A 27,005-nucleotide genomic window follows, 5' to 3' on the forward strand; every position below is an offset into this window, starting at 1 on the left:
AAGGATGGGGACTTTGAGAGAACACATTTAAAATCTATAAAACATTCCCACAGCGTTAGATGACAACAAACGAGGAATGTTGTCAGTGTAACATTCAGTTTTGAGAACATCAGGCTAACGGTCCGACAATGTTATCACTAAACTTTATTAGAACATCTGGACTTCTCCTAACTTTAGGAAGAACATTCCAGAAATTAAAGGAAAACGTTGTGGAAACGAGGTGTAATGGTAACGTTGTGACTTCAAAGGTCACAGATCTCGGAGAACCTGGACTCACAGCAGACGGCTCTGAAGATCTGGAAGGCCATGTGTCTGATCTGTTCCACGCTGAACGGCAGGAAGTCGTTCTGTCGGAGGAAGTCGAAGGTGCTGAGGCCGAGCAGCTCCAACACGATGCAGATGTGACCTTCGTGGTCGAACCAGTCCAGCATCCTCACACAGGCGCTGCAGGACGGAACAAGGAACATATGAGGAACATATGAGGCGTCCATTTACAGGAAAAGAACATTGCTGACAGAAACCTTCAAACATGTTCCAAGTTAAAACCTAAAACCCTGAGATCCTGAAATCACAGCTGGCGGGGAACATTCCCACAACGCTGGAGAACTTTATCTGCAAGTTCTAATAACTTTCAAAACAAAATGTTAAAATCAAACGTCGAAAAAATGTTTTCACTTCCAGTTATGTTCTAGTAAAATTAAAATATTGTAATATCAACATTCATAGGATGTTATCAGGAACACAGATGATGTTCTGGAACAACGAAGGAGGAACGTTCTCAAAGCAACATTCCAAAAATGTTTTCCAGATGTTATCAAGGCCTCAGATGAGTTTTATAAAATGTTCCTGTTGTGTGATATCAGGTGGAATGCTCTGCCTGCAATGTTCAGGGATGAGAATGACAAATGGAAAAAAACTCGGAAAATGTCTGCCCCCACCCCCCACCCCCACCCCCCCCGTTGCAATGCGCGTTGCAATGCGCGTTGCCGAAAGATGTCGGCGGCGGGATGGCCATCACGGCGGGCGGCCATCACAAGCCTCGGCTCGCGACGCGTCGGCCGGCCAGCCGCTTGCCTGCCCCCCTACAATTTTCTCAACGGATTTACACGATTCACAAAAACTATACTTTCGGCGGAAAAAAACTCGGAATTCCGCGGATCCGCAGAAAATTCTCATCCCTGAATGTTTAAGGATGTTTTAGAGTTTGTTTTGTTAAAAGAACTCATTTTAGAACATTTTTCTATAAAACATTCTCATGAAGAACGTTATCAACTCGGTGTTTAAAACATGTTCTCCAGATGTTTTTGAAGCCTCAGATGACAGAATGTTTTTGTACAGAACGTTCTATTATGTTCATGTAACGGGACACTTAAAAAGTAGAACATTTTTACCTTGTTGGTGAAAATACTCAATATAGAACGTTCTTTTATTCCACTATAATAACAACGGAAGCATGTTCTCAACGTAAACTTTACCAGATGTTAAGACCTCCAATAAATGAACGTTCTTTACAAGACGTTCCTCTACTGCGATATATGAACAAAGGTGGAACATCCTGGTTTATAATGTTCTGAGGATGTTTTGGGGATGTTTGGTGATGATTACAGACTCTATTAAAGATTCTTACAGTGTTCCATGATGAGAGGTGAAGAACGTTCTCAGTGCAACATTCTGATTTCACAACTTCAGAACATAATGGTTTAACAATGTTTTTAGAACGTATTCAGTCTTCGTTTAAGAAGAACATTCCTGAAGCTAATAGAAAACTCCCAGATGAAAATATCAGTAGAACTTTCTCAGCCCACAGGTCCACTATGGACTGAACATCTCTGATCTCCTGGATGAATTCTGGGTTCTGCAACTGAACTTACAATCTGTTGTTGTCGTCCAGACCGTTGATCTCCTCCAGAACTGCGATCTCAGACCTGGCCACTTCACAGAAACACTCGATGTTCTTCACAATCTTCACGGCGACGCGCTGATTTCCGCTGCACAGACACGAAGAAAGACTGGTTTGTGGACAGTGGACTGTTCCTGGATGTTCTACGGAGCTTTCTATCAGTGATGCTTACTTGAGTCGGTCGATGCACTCCACTACTTTTCCAAACGCTCCTGATCCCAGCGTGGAAACCAGCTCATCTGTGGAGGACAGACGGACGTTTAACAGCTTCATTTAGAGACATCTGGTGTCTTTAAAAGGAGCAAAAACAGACGAGAACATTTCACCAAAACAGGACAGTTATGTTAAAAACACACCAGGAGGTTCCTAAATATCCTGAATTCTGTCTTCTTGTTTAGTAACAGCACAGAACTTGTTTCTGAAGCTTAGTTTCTCTAAATATATTTAAAAATAATAATAGTCAATAAATTAGTTTCATTTTCAGAAACTAATTTATTTATATTTATTTACTAATTTGCATTTCAAACTAGTTTTCTTAGTTTTTTTGGTCTATTATTCAGGAAAGAGTTTAAATAAGAGCAGTTAGCTTAACTGAGACGAGGCGCTTTTCGTTATTTAAATCTTAATTTTAAAAATGTAAGAATCTTGATTTTTCTATTATTTTGTGCTTCATCAAATCTGGTAAAGCTGAAATCAGTGCTATAGAATTAATGTCATGAAGATGTTTTAGCTTCATTATTTAGAATTTATTTTTTTAGTGGAAAATTGTTATTTTTTCTGTGATTTTACTCGATATCTGTAATTAAACAAAACAGGAAAAATCTGCAAAATAACAATCAAAAAATGATTTAACATTTTCGATCCTTAATATGCAAAATGTTTCTTTTCAATAATAGAAAATATCTGTAAAATAAATCTGCCGCTGTTTTAATTATAATAAAACAGTAATTAAGAGAAAAAAAACGACCATTTTCTTCAAACCGTCAGGTTTTTATTGAGTTTCTTTTATAACAGTTATCACGTAAATTAATACTTTTATGTGATTTTACTAAATATTATCTGTAGCTGAACAAAACCTGGAAAATCTGTAAAATAATCTTAATTTTTTTAAATACAGTAAAACACTAATTTTATGGTGACACCTCATTAAAGGGCAGATTATTATTTATAGTTTTTTCACTTAACGTAATGTAAATTAATAATTTCAGTAATTTTAGAATATTATTATTTGTAATTTAACAAATAGGTTAAATATCCGAAGGAACTACAGCCTTTTTTAATCATAAAATACAGAATTTTTCTTTCAATTAACAGCAAATATATGTAAATTAATACTTTTTCTTTATACTAGTTATTATCTGTAGTTGTAATAACAACTTTTAATAACAGTAAATATCTTTTTGCTGATATAAATACATTAATAATGTTATTTTACAGTCTAGTGTTGTAAAAGAATGAATTTCCATTTATATAGATCCAGTTTCTGCCTGTTTTTTTGTTTGTTTGTTGATGTTTTCTGTGATTTTACTAAAAATGCTTCATAAAGTAAGAATCTGTTCATTCCTGGTGTGAACAGTAAAAATTCGTACATCGGTCGTTCATCAGGAGTCCAGCGCTGTAGACCAGGTGACCTTCTTCATCGTCCTCACAGCTGGTTCCCTCCAGAGTCTTTGTCCATCCGGCAGCAGGACGAGTCGAGTCCAGCAGGACGTCTTCAGACTGACGGACAAATGACAACATGGCAGCTGACGGACGGACGTTTTCTGTCTCTTTACGTCTCGTTGTTCTGCTGTGGTTCATTCGTGTCTTTGAGTGTTCGATTTTTGTCATATTTTCTTATTTTGGGTCTTGTTTGTGTCGTTCTGTGGCTTGTTTTTGTGTCACGTTTTCTCATTTTGTCTAGTTTTTGTTGTTTTGTGTCTCATTTTTTGTGGTTTTGTGTCTCATTTGCACCATTTTCTGTTTCATTTTTGTCCGTTTTGTGTCTCGATGTGTCATTTAGTGTTTGGATCATTTTGTGTCTGTTTTTTGTCATGTTTCTCATTTTTATTCTGTTTTGTGTTTCTTTTTGTGTCTCATTTGTGTTGTTTTGTCTGTGGTTTTTGTTGTTTTCTGTCTAATTTTCTTCAGTATCTTTCCTAGTTTTCCTCATTTTGTGTCTCATTGGTGTTCAGTGTCTGGTTTGCATCACTTTGGGTCTTATTTTCACTTATTTTGTGTCTCACTTGTTTTTTGTCTCATTTTATTTTGCGTCATTTGTGTTGTTTTGTCTCATTTGTGCCATTTAGTGTCTTGTTTTGTGTCCCATTTTCTTCTGCATCTCGTTTCTGGTGATTTGTTTCTTTTACGTGTCTTGTTTTTGTCACTTTGTGTCTCATTTGTGTTGTTTTGTGTCTAGTTTTCTTCAGTATCTTTCTTAGTTTTCCTCATTTTGTGTCTCATTGGTGTTTAGTGTCTGTTTGCATCACTTTGGGTCTCATTTTTACTTATTCTGTGTCTCACTGTGTCTCATTTTGTGTCTTGCTTTTGTTGTCATGTCTCGTTTGCACCCTGTTGTGTCTCATTTATGTCCAGTTTTTGTCTCATTTTCTTATTTTTTTTTATCTTATTGACATTTTTTTCCTTGTTGCCGTTTTGTGTTGTTTTTGTCGTGCGGTTTCTCATTTTTGTCTTTTCTGTGTTCTATTTTCCTCATGTGAATAAACAATAAGTCCAAACAGCCACTTTAATTGATATGAAGCAGAATAAACTACTAAATAAATATACAAATAAGGAATCATAATTCTAGGAATGAATGAAAATAACTAAAACACTGCCCAGACTCACCGAGGTGAAACTTTCCACGCTGGAGTTTTGTGTTTTGTGAGTCTTTGACTTCGTCCCGGACTCAGTTTTGGTTTCATTGCCGTCTAACAGAAGGACAGAATATTTTATTTCTTGCCTTTAAAAACTGTAAATATGATAAGTATACAAACGTCACCTCTCCAGGATTCCTGGATGTCGTCTTTCTTTCCCATACTAACTCCAATCCAAACTCTTCCTGCTTTCTCTTCAGCTCTGGAGGTTCGATGGAAACTGGACAGGAAGAATATATAATAAATATATTATAAAATACAATAAAAGGAGGATTCAAGGTTCAGGAAAAAATTTGTAACATTAAATTGTTTACAAATATTAAAGAAAAGTGTTAAAAAACGTTCATTTTTACCGGTTTATGACATTAATTATACCTTCATCATGTTCACTCATTTATGCATAATAATAATAATGTCGCTTTTCCATACGGAAAAATGATTAAAATATTAAGAATGCAAACATTGGCAGCTGAATGCCACTCATTTGTGTATTTTTGTTGTTTTTTTGTCATATTTTGTCATTTTGTGTCTCAGTTTTTTATGTAGGCTATTTCACTTTTGTGTACCGGTAGTTTTGTATTATTTTGTTTCTGATTTGTGTTTTCTGTCTGGTTTGCATCATTTTGTGTCTCATTTTTGTCTAATTTTCTGATGAAAATTGTTGAACACTTATGCAAAATAGAATTATAACATTTTCTTATGATAAAACTATTCAAATACTCACTGTCTGAATGTAAACATTAGCAGCTGCATTCAAACTGTAAAAGTTCTTTGAAAATTTTAGCCTAAAAAGGCACAATATCATCTGAATCTCTGGACTTGATCGTCTGTATCGGACTGACATGGCTGCAACATTCCAGTAATTCTTCTTGATTCTTCAAACCTGACTGACTCTTATTTCCATTTCTAGGTAAAAAGATGAAAAATGCAGTGCTTAAATCTAATCTGACACAGCTCAGCCGCCTCATGCTGCTCTGCCGCGGTGCAGATAACGCCATCCTATAAATAGTCGCTGAGGACATCAGGACTTACTAGATCTGCTGCTGAATGAAAAACTTCCCCTAAAAGGTCAGAAATTCTCCAGAGTTTTTCTCTGTTCTTTAGAATGCAATAAAACCAAAGGTGTTCCTGTGCAGAGTCACGTTGTTCTGCAGGAACCACGCAGCTCTTCTCCTGGTATTCCAGCCCTCTGTGTTTTCACAGCTTGTGTTTGAGCGACCTGTCCCAGGCATTGGCAGGAATTTCACCGGCATTTTGGAGGCGGCTGAGTTATGACCCCCCATGTAGCTCAGAGGGCGAGAAGAAAACATGAAACCGTGACGACGGTCGCCGTGGGGAAATGAGGTTTGTAGAGCAGGTCGACTAAACCGAGAACGTGAAGCTCATCTGTCCTTTTTCAGTTCATTCTTTCTTTTATGGATTTGTTGATCTACTGTTGATTAATTCATCTGATCTGTGAAACATGACTGAGTGTTAATGAGTCCATCCTGAAGAACACTGAAATAAAAATACAGTCATGGAAAAATGATCAGACCACCCTCCCCTTGTTTTCTTCAATTTCTTGTTCATTTTAATGCCTGGTCCAACTAAAGCAACATTTCTTTGGACAAATATAATGATAACAACAAAAGTAGCTCATAAGAGTTTAATTTCAGAGCTGATATCAGACATTTTCCATGGTTTTCTTGATAATAACCAAAATCTCTTCAGTTCTTCCATCCATATCTATGGCATTGTTCTGCCAAAAACAGCTTTTAGGATTCCATGTTTTCTTTTCTGTCTGTTTTAGTCCCATGATCCACACAGGAGTTAGTACTGATTCATAACCATTGTTTCTGATGACTGCAGCCATGCGTCTTAGCTGCTCTCCACCAGCTTCTGATCACAGCAGCCCATTCCTGTTGCACTAATTCTAACTAATCTGCTTTGTTTTGGGGCTTGTGGTTCTCCATTTAGCATTTGATGATTTTCCACAGGTTTTCAGTTGGATTTAGATCTGGTGATTGAGCAGCCAAGGCATGGGTCCAATGTTCTGGTTCTCCATCCAGGATTTAACTGACCTTGTCTTGTTGGAAAATCCAGTCATTGGAGGCAGGAAAGAGTTTTCCAGCTGATGGAAGAAGACTGTTTTCTAGAGTAGCCCCAAACATGACGTGGTTCATTCACCCTGTTCCACCCAGACTGAAACTACCCCAGATGGTCACTGATCCACCCCCATGTTTTACTGTAGGGGCAGACAGTCTGGTTTGTAGCTTCTCCAGGCTTCCTCCTAACCAGTAAGTTGGCTGGAGTGGACATCAACTGAAAACTGGATTCATCCCTGAAGAGAACCTTAGTCCAATCATCAACAGTCCAATCCTTGTGATCCCAGCAAAGAGTAACCAGCTTTCCTCTGCCTTTCCTTGATGAAGGGCTTCTTCCTGCCCTGTGGGACTTCAGACCAGCTTCAACAAGTCACGTTCCAACTGTCCTTGTCCAACAAGTCCCATTTCTCCACAGTGTCCACTCATTTTTAAGGTCGCTGGAGGTCTGAGGATGATTCTTGACACAGGAACGGATGAGTGACGGTCATCTGGTGGGTAGAAAGACGTTTCCTGACCAGCTAGCAGTTTGGTAGAACCATGTTAGGCTTGTTTTTTCTTGGTGTAATGAACGGCTGTCTTGGAGATCTTCAGTTTTTTCTCTGTCTCTCACTCATGATGGCTGCCTTTGTGGCTTCACATAATTCTTTAGTTTTAGGTGTTATATGAGAGCTGACAGCTTCTGAGTTGTGCTATGGCTTGAATGTCAGCAGGAAACCAATCTAGATCTTTGAAATGTCCTCTTATAGACCCTGGAATATAATGAAGCTGAAGCAGGTCAGATAGGACATAAAGTATTATGGAATCAGCTGCATTTAAAGTCCTGTTCATTGTATTCTTCAGGTAATGAATCTTTAGTGGTACCAGGCATTGAAATGAACAAGAAATTGAAGAAAACCAGGCTGGCGTAATAAGTTTATCCATGACTGTATATAAAATATTCAAAAACGTCTCAGACATGTCTCATTTGTCTCACTTTTTTTGCATCTCACCTGTTTTTGTCTTGCCTCACTTTTTGTGGTTTTGTGTCTCATTTTTGTCATTTTGTACGTTCAGTGTAGTATTTTGTGTCTCGTTCGTCTTTTGTGTCTACTTTGTTCCATTTTGTGTTTTGTTTTTGTCCTGTTTTTTTTTTCGTTTATTTTTGGCTTGTGGTGTTTTGTCTTATTTTCTGTCTTTTTGTGTTGTTTTGTGCATGTTTGTGCCACTTTTCTTTGGTATCTCGCATTATTTACAGTTCTGGTCTGTTTTTCCTTTTTTTTACAGTCATGTAAATGAACTTTTTGCTTCTGTAATTTTAATAGTTATTATCTGTAATTTAACAAGAAACAAAATAAAAAATTATTTACCATCCTCCACTCATTCTTTGCTCAACAGAAATCTGTCACATACTTTATGGTGATTGAAATGGAGTGAAAAGTTTTGTAATTTTAGATTAAAATTAAAATTTATGAAAAATACTGAATTTTTGATGCCTTAAAATATGTTTAAAAATTGATGGAATATTCAAAAACTGAAAAACAACAACTGGGAAAATAACAGCAAATAAAGTAAATGAATGATATTTTTTAAATGATTTAAATGCAATAAAACAAGAATTATCTGTAGAAACACAATAGATTCTTTGTTTTTTTGTTTTCAGTAAAGTGTAGCCTCAGAACTATTTCACAGATCTATAGTTTTATTTTAAAAACCGGCCGAGCCAACAGCATGTGTGGGATTTGCTCAAAATAAACTCGTGTTCCAGAACAACTTGTTTTTTAATAGTTTTGGGACAACAAAGGTGAAGAAGGAGTGAAGGTTGAAGTTTTATATTAATTATTGGTTGAATGTGTGACAGAAATAAGAAGATAAAATATCTCCAGTTTTATCTGATGAATAGGACTTTAATTGTTCAGGTTTTCCGTGGTTTACATTTTGTGTCCACAGCGTTACAGTTTGGTGAAAGTGACGACCTGTACATCCATCATGGGACCGCCTGCATCATGCCTGTCAGACCTTCTACTGGATCTTCATGCAACCAGAAACTCCTTGTCCCTCTTCCACAAATAGCAGACATGCTGTCGGCTATGGGGGTTTCTCTCTTTCCCTTCCTGTTGCTTCTTCTTCATGTTTTCAGCACCTCCCCCTCTTGCATGGCCCTGTGAGTTTAACCTCTAACTCCAGCTGAACATCAGCTCCTCTTTAGGACATTCGTTGATTTGTTGACAGTCTCTCCGGTGGGGATGCAAGAAGACGTTTAGTGAAAGAAAATGTTGAAAATTAGATGAATGTTCGGTCCTGCGTGTTCTGAAGCAGACTGGACTATTTTCATGTTATAGCCGAGCGCTTCATGAGATGCCAACAGGCTTTCCTTTTTATAGCCAACAGTGTGAAGGAGTGTCAAACGTTCCTCCACAGGAAATAGATCTGAGCCTCGGTGCCGCCAGCTCAGCTGTCTCCGCTCGGCTGTAAATCTGCAGTGAGGACAACCGACTCCGGCTGACAACATGCAGGATCTTTGTCACTCACATAAGATTTCTCCAAACTCAGCGGCCTCCAGATAGATACGCAGAAATACATCCCAGCTGACTGGAAGACTCGCTGTACACTGACTAGAAAAACATGGAGGTGTCCTCTGTTTACTGCTTTTCAAAACTGAATCAAGATTGATTTAGTTTGGCTTCTTTTTGGACAATAATTTCCATCCATATATTATCTATACAACACTTAATCCCAAACCAGATCATCCGAAGTCAGTGATTGTAGGATAAAGACTCCTGGATCTATTAAGGTCCAGTCCCTGGTGGATCAGTACTCCTGGATACTAGACCATGAAGACTATAGAACACTCCAAGAAACCAGGATGGAGACAACAACATCTCCAAGTTCCTGAAGATCTCTTGGAGTCGAGTTATATCCATCAATAGGACATGGAAGGAAAATGGAATATCAGTAAATCTTCAAAGTACAGACCATCCCCAAAAACTGAGCGACTGTACAAGAAACAGATTAGTGAGGGAGGCCACCAAGACAATTATGACTCCTCTGACAGAACTGCAGTAGATATAATAGTGAGGAAAGGCACCAAGACACCTATGACTCCTCTAAAGGAGTTACAAGAAAGGGAATAAGGGTGGGAAGCCACCAAGACTCCTCTGATGTAGTTACAAGAACGAAAGTTACGAGTGAGGGAGGCCACCAAGATACCTATGACCCCTTAAAGCCATCAGACTGGACAGTATGTTTGATGAACACCAAACGCTGCACATCTTCACAAACACCAATATTAACCATGATGAATGGTGGTACACACGTGCACAAAATAGTTGGTACCCCTCGGTTAATGAAAGAAAACCCCACAATGGTCACAGAAATAATTTGAATCTGACAAAAGTAATAATAAATAAAAATTCTATGGAAATTAACCAATGGGGCAGTGGAGGCGCAACGGTTAAGTCTCTGGACTACTGATCAGAAGGTCAGAGGTTCAAGCCCCGATGTGGCCACTGTTGGGCCCTTGAGCAAGACTCTTAACCCTTCCTGCTCCAGGGGTGCTGTACCGCGGCTGACCCGTCGCTCTCCCCCAATTAGGGACAGATGCGAAAATCTGAATTTCCCCTTGTGGGATTAATAAGGGATAATAAAAAAATAAAAAATAAATCAGACATTGCTTTTGAACCATGGTTCAAGTGAATTATTCAAAAAAAATAAACTCATGAAACAGGCCTGGACAAAAATGATGGTACCCCTAGAAAAGACTGAAAATAATGTGACCATAGAGACATGTTCAATCAAGGTGTGTCCTCTAATTAGCATCACAGGTGTCTACAAACTTGTAATCAGTCAGTCGACCTATTTATAGGGTTACAGTAGTCACTGTGCTGTTTGGTGACATGGTGTGTACCACACTAAACATGGACCAGAGGAAGCCAAGGAGAGAGTTGTCTCAGGAGATTAGAAAGAAAATTATAGACAAGCATGTTAAAGGTAAAGGCTAGAAGACCATCTCCAAGCAGCTTGATGTTCCTGTGACTACAGTTGCACATATTATTCAGAAATGTAAGATCCATGGGACTGTAGCCAACCTCCCTGGATGTGGCTGCAGGAGGAAAACTGATGACAAATGGAAGAGATGGATAATAGGAATGGAAACAAAAGAGCCCAGAACAACCTCTAAAGACATTAAAGGTGAACTCCAAGGTCAAGGTACATCAGTTTCAGATCACACCATCCGTCGTTGTTTGAGCCAAAGTGGACTTCATGGGAGACGACCAAGGAGGACACCATTGTTGAAAACAAATCATGAAAAAGCCAGAATGGAATTTACCAAACTGCATGTTGACAAACCGTAAAGCTTCTGGGAGAATGTCCTATGGACAGACGAGACAAAACTGGAACTTTTTGGTACATCAGCTCTATGTTCACAGATGCAGAAATGAAGCATATGAAGAAAAGAACACTGTCCTACTGTGGAACATGGAGGAGGTTCTGTTATGTTCTGGGGCTGCTTTGCTGCATCTGGTACAGGGTGTCTGGAATCTGTGCAGGTACAATGAAATCTCATGACTATCAAGGTATTCTAGAGAGAAATGTGCTGCCCAGTGTCAGAAAGCTTGGTCTCAGTTGCAGGTCATGGGTCTTGCAACAGGATAATGATCCAAAACACACAGCTAAAAACAGCCAAGAATGGCTAAGAGGAAAACATTGGACTATTCTGAAGTGGCCTCTATGAGCCCTGATCTAAATCCTATTGAACATCTGTGGAAGGAGCTGAAACATGGTGTCTGGAGAAGGAACCTTCAAACCTGAGACAACTGGAGCAGTCTGCTGATGAGGAGTGGACCAGAATACCTGCTGAGAGGTGCAGAAGTCTCACTGACAGTTACACAAATGGTTTGATTGCAGTGATTGCCTCAAAAGGTTGTGCAACTAAATATTAAGTTAAGGGTCCCATCATTTTTGTCCAGGCCTGTTTCATGAGTTTATTTGTTAAAATAATTCTGTTGAACCACGGTTCAAAAGCAATGTCTGATTTTCAATGGTTAATTTTCATAGAATTTTTATTTATTATTACTTTTGTCAGATTCAAATTATTTCTGTGATCATTGTGGGTTTTGGATGAACTTAAAAAAAACATGGAAAGAATTTCCACATGATTAAATGGCTTACTTTAAACAATAAGCAATTCTTTCGTTCCAACTTAAGGCACTGAGGTTAGTTTAACTTCACTTATTAGGGTCCATTCAACTTGTTCGCAAGGTTTGGATCCAACTTAATTTACTTAGTATGGGTTCATGCCTTTGAATTGGGTTGATCCAACTATTTTGAACTAGGGTACTTCAACCCGAGTGGATCAAGTTGGCCCAACAAAATTGCTTGATGCTGAAAGAGAGCTGTTTAATCATGTGGAAATTCTTTCCATTATTTAATAATTCAATTTTATTTATATAGCGCCAATTACAGTCAAATTGTCTCGAGACGCTTTACAGAACCCATATGCCTGACCCCCAGAGCAAGCCAAAAGGCGACAGTGGCAAGGAAAACACCCTTTTAACAGGGAAAAAAACCTCGAACAGAACCCGGCTCTAATGTGGGGGGACCCATCTGCCTGCTGGCCGGGCGGGTTGAGAGGGACAGAAGAGGTAGAGAGGTAGAGATAGAGGGGTAGAGATAGAGATAGAGGGATACAGATAGAGGGGTAGAGATAGAGAGGTGGGGGGGTGGGACACAAGGACCATAAAACACAGCCACACATCTGAAGCATCCAGCATCCAGCTCTGGGACCAGGGACACTCGGAGAAAGGACACAGAAAGAAACAGAGTGAATGTAATGCAGTAATGGTATATATAGTAAATACATAGGTAGTTAGAGAAGGGCTCAGTGCATCCAGAGAGGTTCCCCAGCAGCCTAGGCCTATAGCAGCATAACTAGGGGCAAACTAAAGGGACGTCAAGAGGGGAAGTCAGTTGTGCAAATGAAAACACCAGCTCACCCCGTCAGGGTCACCCAGTCAGCCCTAACTATAAGCTTTGTCGAAAAGGAAGGTTTTAAGCCTGGTCTTAAAAATAGAGAGGGTGTCCGCCTCCCGAACCCAAACTGGGAGCTGGTTCCACAGGAGAGGTGCCTGATAACTGAAGGCTCTGCCTCCCATTCTACTTTTAGAGATTCTAGGAACAACAAGTAAGCCTGCAGTCTGAGAGCGAAGAGTTCTGCTAGGGTAATATGGTACTATCAGGTCTTTAAGATATGATGGAGATTGGTTGTTAAGAGCTTTATATGTCAGAAGAAGGATTTTGAATTCTATTCTAGATTTAACAGGGAGCCAATGAAGAGAAACCAATATAGGAGAAATATGATCTCTCTTGCTAACTCCCGTCAGTACTCTGGCTGCAGCGTTTTGGATCAGCTGTAGATGTTTCAGAGAGCTATTGGGACAACCTGATAATAAGGAATTACAGTAGTCAAGCCTAGAAGTAACAAATGCATGGACTAGTTTTTCTGCATCACTCTGAGACAGGATGTTCCTGATTTTCACAATATTTCTCAGGTGGAAAAAGGAAGTCCTACAGATTTGTTTTATGTGCGAGTTAAAGGACATGTCCTGGTCAAAGATAACACCGAGGTTCCTCACAGTAGTACTGGAGGCCAATGTAATGCCATCCAGAGTAACTATATGCTTTGAAAGCAATTCTCTAAGATGTTTGGGGCCAAATACAATGACTTCAGTCTTGTCTGAATTTAGTAGTAAGAAATTATAGGTCATCCAGGTCTTTATGTCCTTAAGACAATCTTGCAGTCTAGCTAGCTGATTAGTTTCATTTGGCTTCATAGATAAATACAATTGAGTGTCGTCAGCATAACAATGGAAATTAATACAGTGCTTCCTAATAATGTTGCCTAAGGGAAGCATGTATAATGTGAACAGTATTGGTCCTAAGACAGAACCCTGAGGAACTCCATGATTAACCCTAGTATGCTCAGAAGAGTCATTGTTGACATGCACAAACTGGAACCTGTCTGATAAGTAGGATTTTAATAAGGCGATTCTAAGTATTACATTTGAGTTTTACTCAAAAAGGTTATCTTTCAACAATGTCTACAGTCTACTTGGTCTAAAAGGTGTAAACATAACACAGGACAAAGAGATGCTGTCATAAACTGTATTTAAATTGTAAAGGCAGTACAGCTGCTCATTTTTAATTAACTGAATAGAAGTCCTACATGCAGTTACAAACTGCTAGTACTGCTTGTAATACAAACCAAATTTAAAAAAACAATAATAACAATAAGTAAAACAATATTTTACACTCAAACAGCAAATGAAATGTATCACTTCTGAAAACAAATATTCAGCACTGTTCCCTCTAAATTTGTGGTCCTCAACTGGTGGATCGGAAAGTGTGTGGTTAAAAAATATATATATATTAAGTGCTTAAAATATGTAACAGATCCACATTGTTTTTAATGTTTTTACAAACACTGATATAAGATAAATGTCCTTTAATCTTGGTCTGTTTTTATTCATTTTTTAACATTTATTTTAATAATTATATTAATTATTTTAATTGTATTTTCATTACTGTCTTACATTTATTTTTTATTTAATTTTGGTCAGTTTAGTTTTTTTTTTGCCACATACTGAAATTACCTCAACTGACCAAAATAAATCTTATCTTATCTTAGAAAGTGACCAAAAATCTAAACTGAACAAAATGAATTTGAAAAAAATAAAAGGCAAAAACTTACTTAAAGAGTACAGAAAAATTTGGAACCCAGTTGAGAACCGCTTTGTGTTTTAAATCACAATTACAAAGGATCTGAGTACCTGGTACAGAAGAAAAGCATTACAAAAGTCTTTGCTGATCTAAACTGAAGATGCTGTTTGGGACATGGGCTAATATACTATTTGTATTCTCAGCCCCCTTATAGAACTCAACATTAAATAATGGGAACTGCCCATTAAAATGTCAGGAGATTTAGTGTTGATAAAAAACTTTGCAAGTGAACTTAGAACATCTTAAAGGAAAACAAAAGGGTTTTCCCCCAGTTGAGCAAAAATTCTCAATGAGAAAGAACTGTCTTAAAGGCCTGAACTTTTGCAGACAGTCTGTTCCCATCAAGCTCTAGGATTATTTTCTGCAGAGCTTCGAATGTATATTTTAGCACTGGGGGTAACTCAAGTTCAGATTATACACAAAGGCAAGCAAGATGGACAGTGCAAATGGTACATTCCTCAACTCACGGAGTACCGTCACCCCCTCCAGAATGATTCCCACATCCTCTGGGGCATCACTGGGTTCTGCACTGCTGTGTCGAATTATGTAGATGCCATAGACGGTCTCTGCCATAGCTGCCGTGGCGTTTTCATCATCCGCCTGTGACAAAGCAAATTTAAAAAATGTTCTAACTGGTATTCATTAGATCCATCCTCATAATTAAAAAAAAATAAAAAATAACATTATTCTAAAACAGCTGAAATTAGCACATATCAGACAATCAAAACAAATTATGACCAGCATTACATTTCAAAGGTCTTTAAAAGCCACCCAAAAAACCCACAAGGAATCCCTATTGATCATTTCCTAAAAAAGGTCAAGTAAATTAACATACCTTGTATTCTTTCACCAGCTTGTCTGGATCTTCATTAAGGTAGACACACAGTCCCTTAAGAATGCATTCTCGTCTGGTATCGATCCCATTGTCCTGCAGATCAGAGAATAAAAACATACACACATACATCTGAAACACAGTGTAAACAAACAAGGAGAATGGGTTTACGTGTCTAATGAATTAATTATAATATCTATTATACTGAAAAGAATACTGAAAGCCATTTTTGGCAGATATTTTGCTATTTTAAGGGATACCTTCAGGTAGCTTTTTTGTATTTTTGAACCTGGGCTGTATTTAGGTTTAGCCGGCAGTGCAACTGAATGATAGGAACCCAAAACAGAATGATCGGCGCTGTATTCACTAAGTTTCAGTTTTGCCTGAAAGCAAAAGTAAGTTTGAACGAGCATGTGTGGGCAATTTCTGTTTGTCTTAAATGTATGCCAATAAAAGTGTTTTGCTACTAACAGGCTCAGATTGTTATAATAATTATTATGGTGACGAGTAGTAATCTGAGTAGCAAAAATATCAGAAAAATCATGGCAGCACAGCTGATCAAGCTCCCTGCCATTTTCAGCTCTCTGTCGCTGCAGTTTACTCCTCTTTGTCCATCTCTTTGTGGATTCTTTGAATATTGTTATTGAATACTTACAATAACAATATAAGTAATAAAAACAATGTCAGTCGAGAGGGGCAATGTAGCAGAACTTAACAAGAAGTGCAGTTCTTCTAAGAATTCATTTTTTTGCCTGGCACATGTACAAAATGCTCCAACTTGAGCAATGCAGCAGCAAAATGTTGCTTAATTACTTCAGGCAAGTTCTTATGTCCACTCACATCATGACTTGAACATCCACCGTCTGCTTCAACAACACTGTCATCTTGATTTTGTGCATCTTCCTCAGGATCATCAGGTGAGTCTTGTGAAACTTGAGTGGTTGTAACTACTCCTGGCTTGAAATCTTTCAATGTATGTGGGTTGTGTTTTCTGTTCTTGTGACAGTGAAATGTTCCATATATGTTTGTTTGAAAACAGCAACCCTCAAACATGCAAGTAACAGTTTCATTACTCTTCAGATGAGGCCAATGTGTGTAAAATAATCCCTCTCTGTAGAAAGATCACAACAAGCACACAAATGACAACTGAATGTCGACAGTTCCAATAACTCCTGAGTATTTTCTTTGGGATGGACTCTACTTAAATGAATGTACAAAGCATTCCATGTCTTCAAAGTACATGGGCAGTCGGTGTGTAGGCATGGGTAGCGGTGCCTATGACGGTGCTGTAGTCTAATATGTTTTAGTAGCTTGTATCTACTAGTTAAAGATACACTGCATTCCTTACACCTCCACATCCAGAGCAAACTATACTTGCTGCAGTAAGACACAAAAAACTAGGGAACTAGGGAAATCTGGTTTAGCTGGAATCTTGGAACTGGTATCCCAAAAAGCAATAAAATGAAACATCCAAGAAGATGCCTTTAACCTGTAGTCACTGATGCAGTTGGACTTCAGACAGGTGCAGCTGGACAGAACACTTGCAGACGGACAGCAAAGTAGAACATCTTGGCAGTAACCAATGACTGTGATAAATAGAACAGACATGAATTAATATCAGTGAATGTAAAACATTATCATTATCAAATTAATCTGCTTGTTGTATATAATTGAGCCTTTAATTGTATTTGTTTCTTTTACCAAAAAACTATTATTTTTATTTTTAACGTTCATTTATGTCAAGGCCTGTAACACTTTAATTACCCTGAAAACAAATACAGGAAAATAATGAATCCATCTCATCCTATCAATTTAAAGTAATATGTTTACCAAGCAAATACTGATGACTAAACTCTTGATTTATATTGACTGCTAGTGAAATTTCTGAACAATAGTCTTGACAAATTCCTCTGTTCATCAATTTTATCCCCACCTCATCCCTCCTTCACAGTGTTTTCCTGTACATTCATTTAACAGTGGGGGGCCGTCTGGCTTCACTGTCACTACGGTAGGAAACGAGGAAAGACCGGTGTGTATTGTGTCTATGTTGGCAGCGGAGCAGACAGCATGAAGACAAATAAATTAAATAACCCTTTATTTACGAGAGTGTCGTCGCCGACACGACAGCGCAACCGTCGGTAACCGTCGGTAACGTCACAGCCATGCGGCGGCAATGGCGGACGGTGTTTTTGACCGAATTAAACATTACATTTGGTCGAACAACAAAACTATCGCGGGATACTGTCGCTTAAGATGATGGCACGTTTGTGCATAGCATTCGTTTGTATTTTGACCCATTTTAAAGGCAGATAAAGGATTCTTACCTGTCCACGAGCACGCTGACCGGACAAATTCCGCGCTACTTCCTGCAGGTACTGCCTTCTCGCGTGATGATCCCGTCACGTGTTGTCGCGATATCGGCCATAATTTTCCCGGAAGCGCCGGAGTACTTGATAGTCTCCTGTTATTTCGACATGGTTAAATAAAGTAAAAGCTAAGCAGTTCAGTTTCAAGTAAATCCTGCAGGATTTATTCACGTTCATTTTGTAAACATTAAATTGTATTGTATAAAATGTATTTTACACTTAAGTAAGTGTAACAGCCAGCCATTTTCCATTTTTTGAGAGGAATCATAGGTGTCTTGGTGGCCTCCCTCACTAGTGTCTCTCTTTAGAACGAGGCTGAATACTTTTAAAGGTGCTGTATTCAGAACATGTTGGTTTAAATGAGTGCTTTGTCTTTGTTGGATAATAGACTTTTTCAGTAACCCTCAGTAAATATTTTTTCAGCTTTAGGTAATTATGTTAATGCAACTTAATGTACTTGCGTTGAGTCGACAGAATTTTTTTTTAGGGTTGATTCAGCTTATTTTTAAGGATTAATTTAATTAGATTGAGCCAACCAATTTTACAGTATTAAGACCTGCTCTAGTGAATGAAAGTGATCCAACCCAAGAACATTAAGTTGTTTTTTTCCTGATCTAAAAATAATATCTTAAAGTTTCCTACTGTTCTTCTAGTTTAAATGTAATGGGTTATATTCAGTCTGACTGGTTGAAAGCTGTGATTAAAGGGATTATTAAGACCTATAATTACACCAGCAGCACCTCTAACAGACGACCACACAGCTCCAACAATGAACGGTATGACCTCTAAATATCCCACTGACGTGGAACGTCCATTCACACCGAGGAGCCACTGAAACCAGAACCAGATTCTGTCCAGATCTAATTTACTGCCATCAACAGTGAAGTGTCTAATAAACGTCTTAACACCGTTAGAGAACCACAGATCCACCTACAAGGATCTGTTTATTCTGATTAGAGAAACAGATCCCAGCTGGCAGAGAACGCTTCCACAACGCCAGATAACGTTACCCACAAGTTCTAATAGTTTTTAAAGAGTGTTTTAATCAACTGCTCAGACAACAGTTTAAAAACAATTTCATTTCCAGTAATGTTCCATTAGAGTGAATATAATGTTTTAATGTCAACTTTCAGAGGATTTTACAGGAATTTCCACAATTTTCCATAAAGTGGAACCAGATTGTGTTCCATGATAATAAAGGAGGAATGTTCTCAAACAAACATTCAAAAAATGTTCTCAAGATGTTTCAACACCTCAGATGGTTTTTATAAGACGTTCCTGTGCTGTGATATTTAAACAAAGGTGGAACATTCTGCCATGTTCTCAGGATATTTTGGGGACGTCGGTGAAGAACACATTACATAACGTTCTTCTATAAAACATTCCTATAATGTTCTATGGCAACAAAGGAAGAATGTTTCCATGCAACATTCATATATATAAATATATATATAAAATATATATATATATATATATATATATATATATAAATATTATAGAACATTCTTCTATAAGACACTTCCACAAAGATAGACTGAAGGATGTTCTCAATGCAACATTAGGAAAACATTTTCCAGGTGTTATAAAGATCTCAGATGATAAAACGTTCTGAATAAGACGTTCCTGTACTGTGATGTTTTAACTAAGGTGGAACATTCTGACTGAAATGTTCTCAGGATGTTTTGGCAATGTCATTGAGGGAACACATTACATAATGTTCTCACACATTCACAATGTTCCAGACAACAAAGGAAGAATGTTCCCAGCAATGTTCCCTGTAATTTTTCCTGAGTGTGAGCAAACACACAAACTCCCTGAGCGTCCCTTGGACCACTGTGAGCAACATCAGACGTGTGCACTGTGGTCACACCAGCATCACATCCATTCAAGTTACATGGTTCATTAAAAGAATCAAATTACAGCATTTACATTTCTGTTAAAACACTTTGTCAACAGGAGCCAGTTGAAGGCTGCAGTGATTTTAGTGACACTACAATGTATAAGAGTGAAGTTATTGAATATTTGTCTCTCTTTACTGTTGCAGTGGTTTTGCAAATTGCAGACGGACCCTGTTCACTCCATAGACACCAATGTTATTCCTGTAGCTTGAAAGACAGCTACTTTTGATAAAACTGGGCTTGTAGCACATTGTCTGCCTTGCAACAATGGGAAAGAGGCACCGTTTATGTTTTGACAACCTATATCTAATGAGTTATTGATGCTGGAAGTCCGAATCTGTGAATATCTTTCCAACTTTACTGAACTTGGGGCCACTACCACCTAAGGAGTGATATATTTAATTTTGAAAAAAGCATTTAGCCATACTTAAAGCTTTAAGTGCTTTATTAACACAGAACTAAACATTTTGTATTGTTTTATTATCACAGGTTCTGTCTGAAAAGAGGTGGCATCATTTTAAACAGTGAAATCAAACTAACAAAATGTAATGACCAACCAGTGAGCAATACTGGATTCTGCAAAAACATAAACAACTTTTTTAAAAATCTAAATCTTATCTTAACACAGTTAATGTATTAACTTATTTTTGTGTTGCTCCTCGGCAACCCTAGACAGCCGGGTCCTAATGTTTTTTGAGCAACACACCATACTATGACGTTTTTACAATGATGGTTCTACTATGGAACCAGTTTGACATGTTCAGGTGTTCTTTGTGTGAAAACTCAGAGATTTCAGGGATCAGAAGGTGGTTTTCAACTTTCTATGTTAACTTTCTGCTTCAACCTTAAACTAAATTTCCTTCACTAAGCCAGCCCTCTGGACTTCCAGGAAGCTGTGTTCCTATTGGCTGTCCAGGTGGCTGCTTGGCGTTATCAGGAACACCTGAGCAGCTGCAGCAACATGTAAGAATTAGAACAGTTTTAAAAGTTACTATACTTTTACTTGTGCAATGAAATTATTATTCTATGGCATTTTTTAGACGACATATTATACTCTGATGTTTTCTTGAATTACATACTATTTTGACAATATATTGCACTATGACATTTTTTGAACCACATATCATACATGACAATTTTAGGCAACATCCTATCATTTTGCGCTTTTTGAACCACATAATAATCTATGTGTTGTTTTTTTTTCTTGCCAACATGCTGTACTATGAACTACAGGCCATACTATGTTATTCTTGAGTAAAGCATACTATACTTTGACATTTTCTGAACTACATCCTATGCTATGGCGTTATACACAGAGTGCTTTGGTTACATGTTGATTTATAATCTAGATTTTTTTCTGTTTTGTTTTTTGACAGGATTACCATAGACCTGACCGTGAACACCGTTGACACCCACCTCAGGGAGACGCTGTCTAAGATCTCAAGGCTGCTTGGTCGTGGTCTTTCTGGCACGTACTCTTCCAAGATGAGCCGGGAAGTTTAACACTGATGGAATGACACCAGGTCTAAGCCGACAAACTTCCAATTCCTCCTCAACCCATAGTCTCTGGGAAACCTACATGGAGTAAGAAAAGTAGACAGAGAAGTAATTAAGTCTGTACACAACATATTAAAAAGAAATCATGCTAATAAATTAAGTACAAAGAAACGAATTCGCCAATATACTGGAGACCAAAGTTATTTAATTTGATTAGTATAACCTTGTTTAGTAACATTTCAATTATTTGAGAGCAGTCCTAAAGAACTGCCTGTAATCCCAATCATAAAATGGGTTTGGAGGAAGAACATAGATGGTAATCTGGATATACATGAGTTAGGTTTTATAACTACTATTGGTAGTATTGGTGGTAGTAATAGCAATGTGACTACTACTAGTAGTAGTGATAGTACACTACTGCTGCTGCTGATACTGGCACTGCTACTACAACTTGTAATACTATTACAAATGCTGATACTACTTCTACGACTCTAACAGCTGTTTATACTACTACTGCTGCTTGTACTTTTAGTATTAATACTACTGCTTGTACAACTATACTACAGCTACTATTAATCATCTGGTATTTGGTTGTCAAGCTGCTAGCTCGCCTTAGCGTTTTGCTAGTGGCTAACTAGTTAGCTCTCATAGACTGGAAGCTCTCAACAAGATTTCATAATGAAAAAAGAGCCAAAAACTATTCTTACCTATGAAAAGTCATTCCAAGTTTCCTTGTCTCAATCGTACGACGCAGTGTGTAACTGTATGCAGCACAGTGAGACGGCATACTTGTTATTTCCGTTATCACGCCGTCTACATCAACGGAATGCACTGAAACTTGTCCCCCACTAGCTTAGCCTCGCTGTAGCACGCAACTCAAAGGGGCGTGTCCTATCTACTCATTCATATCTATGAGAACAACAGTGGCTTCACATAAGGACGCCTGACGTTGATTAGCTGCGTAAATACCATTATATACAGTCTATGGTAAATACGTATGTGAATCGCATCATTGGCTGCAGCAGCCAGTCACCGGTCACTCACTGACTCACATTGAAAAATAGCACAGAATGAATTGTTACGTGTTTATTTTATTTACAATTTAGGTTGGATTTTTTTTTTGTGCGCAGCGCAGATTTTCTGTGCGTGGAGACCGTGTCAGCAGTGCGCAATTGCGCATGCGCGCAGCTTAGAGGGAACAGTGGTTCCCAGTGTAACGTTCAGTTTTGACAACGTTAGAGCATAAGTCTACCAGTGTCTCCACCAATCGTTTTTAGAACATCTTTCGTTGTTCTAACAGGATCATCACCAAACGTGTTTAGAACGTCTTCACTTATCCAACCTTTAAGAAGAACATTTTGGGAGATAAAGGAAAACTTCTCACCAAAATATTAGTGGGACTTTCTCAGAACATTTGTAGAGCAAAAGTTTTATCATGAAGTTTAGCAGCAAAAACGTCTCCAAAGATCTGAACTCAACTTTTCTCCATGTAAAGAAGGTTCTCGTTCTTCTCAGCTGGTTCCTGATGTTCCTGATGGAGTTCATGTATGAGGGTTAAACTTGATTAGTTTGGATTTCGGTGGATTAAAATCATGTTGGGAACATGAAATATTTCGATTTCTATCGTTTATTTCACTATTTTTGGAGGTCAGTTGATATTTTTAAATCAGTTTCCTGCAGCTTTGCTTTTAAATCTCTCCTTTGGCTTTTAAAATGCTGCTGTTGAAGCAACGTCAGAAACAGATTCCTGGTTAGTTTTCTGTTCATTGAGAGTAATTTTTCCTGCTTACCTGTCTTTGAGTTCTTCTGCTGTTTCTCTCTGTGGTTTGGTTTGGTTGCTCTGGTGTCCTGCAGGTCTGTTTCAATAACTTTCCCCCCTCGTCCTCTTCCTCCTCCTCCTTCCTCCTCCCTGCAATGCAAACACATGTTGCCACGCCGCTTAGCTGCCAAACAAGGAAAGGCAGATACGGCGTCCGTGTTGGCTATAAAACATTATGTCCTTCAGAAAACCAAGCCCTGGACATTCCTTTCACTTCGGAGCAGTAAAATCCTCGGCCAGCTGCAGTGAAAAGAGAACCTGGACCTCTGGCCTGGCCCTGCCGGCTCCTCTTACATCGTGAAAACATCGTGTCCTGGCATCTGATCCGGAGCCTTCCATCCATGCTGGATGATGCAGGAGATATGGGATGGAATTTTTATGAATGAAACCGAAGTCTAAATGCACGTTAAAAACACACGTTACACGTAACACGTTACACAACAGCTTCAGGTCATTACAGATAGCTGGTACCTCAGAAACACTTAAACTGCTTGTAGGAAAGTTATTTTTACTCATAAAACAAGCAGTAAAGTTAAAAGATGTAGAATTTCCTCTTAACAACTTTATTTTTAAGCTTCCTGGATTTGAGAATGCGCGAAAACATGGTTTCACATCGACGTTTCTTAGCTTGATTATCTGAGAGAACTAAACTATACACAAAACATGCGTCTGTTTTGGGGGAATTTTGTCTTTTTTTGTGAGAATAAATGTTACAGATACATGCAACAGTGTTTTCCAGCCAGAATCAAACTGGAGAAAAGTCTTATTATACCCCAAAACACAACAATATCTTTTAATATTTTTCAGGGTTTTATGATGTAAAACATATGTAGCATGAATTCACTGTGGGTGTAAATGGAAACAACAATTCTGAGTTTAAATTACACAAAATATCAAGTTGATGCAATTTTTAGTGTTATTCAGTCAAGCCAACATTGTTTGAAACTGTAAGATTTTCATCTAAATCCATAAATCAGTCATTTTCCCCTGGAACTGCAGCTAACAGCTCCTCTTTATGGAACATCACTGAGCAACCAAAGGAAAAACTCGTCACCTGGAATGTAATGTGACTTTAAAAGCATTTCCATTCAGAGGTGGAGCTTTCACAAAACAGACGAATTATCTTTAGCATCACAATATGTGACGAGGCTAAAATTAACTCCAACACATGTCTGGATGAAACCCTTCAGATCCTAAACATGTCGACATGTTTCCCTTCAGCAGTTCAAGGTGAGACGTCAGAACAACTCAGGAGTAGAGGTCAACCGATACGGGATTTTCAAAGGCCGATGCTGATTTTTTAAAAAATTTTCAGCCGATGGCCGATATCTAAAGCCGATTGTAGAAGCCGATTTTTAAGGCCGATATCCTTTTATTTTTTAAAGCACATCGATTACAAAAGGCAATTTAAACACTAAAAGTATATATATGTATATATTACAAATTAAATACACTAGTAGAACTCTAACATTTATTGAACACAAAAAGTGAAAAAGTACAATAACATAAAAAAATACTTAAAGTTTACAAAAAATACAATTAAAAAGTAACCTGAAAGTGGTTAGGGTTAGGCTTGTTGTTGCCTGGCTCACTCGCTCCGCTCTTGCTCTGCTCTCTTAGTGCCAGGGGGTCCTTCTAAGGGAAAAGCGGTCGTGGCAGCTGCCTGTACGGGTGCCTGATCACAAATCGGCTTTTTATTTGTAAATATCGGCCAATGGCCGATATTGAAAAAAGTCCATATATCGGCCCAAAATATCGGCCAGCCAATATATCAGTCTACCTCTACTCAGGAGGAAATTAAAAACGAGGAGAGTTGGCCTGGTGCATATTTATAACAATAACCAGATCATAGAGCATCTGACACGGGCATTAGATTTGGTTTGATTTAAATAAAGCTTAAATAAAGAAAAAAAAGGAAAAACCTGGCAGTGATGAAATGTTGGGATACGATAATGTTCAAAAATGGTCAAAAAATAAAATAAAATATAAACAAAATGTAAATAATAATAATTCAGTGCAAAAATATTGTCAGATATCTGTAAAATAATTAGACTTTTACATGATTTAAATACACAAAAACAGTGTAATTCTACTGTCACACATAAAAAAGAAGATTTATTATTTGTAAAAATATAGATTTTTTTTTATGTATCCTTCATTTACAGTTTGAGCCTGTTTATGGTCAACATATTGTTGACTATATTATTAGTATTAGTATACTATTATTAGTTTTTCTTTCTGTGAATTATCTTATCATTGGTAATTTCACAAAATAGGGAACATTTGTAAAATAAGAAGTAAAAATAATTATTTTATTTTTTATTATTTCAAAAATCTGTAAAATAATAGTATTTTTTGCTGATTTAAATGCAGCAAAAAGCCATTAATTTTATTGTCACACATCATTAAAAAACTAATTAATATTTCTAAAACAACTAATATTATATACTTTTTCTCAGTTACAGTTAAAGTATAAAGGTAAATTAATGGAATAATTTAATATAATTATAATAAATTATAATTATTTTGCTTGATATTATCTATAAATTAATAAAACAGGGAATATTTATAGTATTCAGTAAATACAGTAAAATAAACTATTCATTTTATGGTCACAATCAAATATAGTGATTTTACAAGATATTATTTTTAATTTAACGAAACAGTGAAAATCTGAAAAATATCAGCTTGAAAATATGATTAACCATTTTCAATCCATAAATATACATAATGCTCTGTCAAATCATGGCAAATGTCCATAAAATAACACATTTTTCCAATTAAATGATTGTTATCTTACAATCAAATGTTTAAAAATGGGTCAAAATTAAGATTTTTGACAGTTTGTTATTTTCCTTTTTTTCCCCATCCGTTAATGTGTAAATTTGTAAATTTTGGGGGCTAGTATCAGTTATTATCTTTAATTTTACAAAACGGGAAAATTTGTAAAATTTCAGTGAATTGTTTTTAAAAAATACAGTTAAAAAGAGTTAAATGTAATTTTTTTTACAGTGTATAAACTGCAAATAAGAGCAAACAGTCTAGAAATGAAAGAGAATGAAGACGAAGAGGCTAAAGTTGATCGTTTTTCATGTTGTCTTAATTAAGATCTCTGTTTATGTGACTTAATCCCACTCATGCATCTCCTCAGATTGAAGATCTGAAGGTTGGTAGTAAAACTAAATGAAAATGTTGTAAATGAAGCGTACCTGTCCAGGTGATCAGCAGGTTCCTGTTCTGATCCATCACTTCATCATTCAAGTGAACTAACAGCCTGTTTTTACAGACGGATGTTTGAATGCGCTTTAATGTGGGACATTAAATGTGGCATTTGCTAGATGCTATATGTTGACCTCAGTCAGCTGCAGGCTTGGATTTCCTCCCTAAACATAAAAATTAAAAATATCCTCACATTTAACAGCCAACATAGCTGGAATTCTGAAACTAGAACATGACCGCCAGCACAAGACTTCCTCATAGAGTGGTTATTTCATTTTAAAGTTGTATTTAACTTTATTATTATTATTATTATTATTATTATTATTATTATTATTATTACTATTATTATTATTATTATTATTATTATTATTATTGTATCAGTTTTTACCTCTTTCTGAGTGCATTTTTCATTGTTTTGTGTCTTTCTGTAGTCGTTTTGTGTCACTTCCTGCTGTTTTTCAGTATTTTTGTACATACTTTTGTCTCTTTTTTGGTTGTTTAGCAGCTTTCAGTATTTATTTAAAGTTATTTTGTGCATCTTTCCTGTTTTGTTTCTGTTTGCATTGATTTCACATCATTGTTCATTTTTCATCTATTTCTGTCAGCTTTTTCTCTTTCTGGTCACTTTGTGTGTCCTTTTTAGCTCCCTTTTTTAAAATATTATCATTATTATTATTATTATTATTATTACAGGTGGATCCTGTAGATGAACACCACAAACAGGAGACCAGAAGACAAGGAGCAGCTCTGGAGGAGTCACAGCTTCCTCTCTGGTTGTAG

General features: G+C 37.3%; 1 protein-coding gene across 5 annotated transcripts in view; it reads right to left on the minus strand.

Moving 5' to 3' along the window:
- LOC111588604 (dual specificity protein kinase CLK4-like) overlaps positions 1-23,122 on the minus strand; it is a 29,249-nt gene extending 6,127 nt beyond the window's left edge. Inside the window, exons 1-8 of one of the 5 annotated variants that reach the window (XM_055017244.1) lie at positions 22,978-23,122; positions 21,107-21,265; positions 4,881-4,975; positions 4,727-4,809; positions 3,490-3,619; positions 2,073-2,139; positions 1,872-1,988; positions 278-444 (exon numbers count right to left, since the gene is read on the minus strand). In XM_055017244.1, coding sequence (XP_054873219.1) covers positions 278-444; positions 1,872-1,988; positions 2,073-2,139; positions 3,490-3,619; positions 4,727-4,809; positions 4,881-4,917 — 601 coding nt within the window. In that variant the 5' untranslated portion in view covers positions 4,918-4,975; positions 21,107-21,265; positions 22,978-23,122. Of the gene's footprint in view, positions 1-277; positions 445-1,871; positions 1,989-2,072; positions 2,140-3,489; positions 3,620-4,726; positions 4,810-4,880; positions 12,920-15,061; positions 15,118-21,106; positions 21,266-22,977 lie in introns of those variants that run through there. The other 4 variants (XM_035943246.2, XM_035943248.2, XM_055017242.1 and 1 more) reach the window with 4 other exon arrangements.
- Between the last annotated feature and the right edge of the window lie 3,883 nt (positions 23,123-27,005).

The sequence above is a fragment of the Amphiprion ocellaris genome, chromosome 14 (assembly GCF_022539595.1).
Source record: "Amphiprion ocellaris isolate individual 3 ecotype Okinawa chromosome 14, ASM2253959v1, whole genome shotgun sequence".
NCBI lineage: Eukaryota > Metazoa > Chordata > Actinopteri > Pomacentridae > Amphiprion > Amphiprion ocellaris.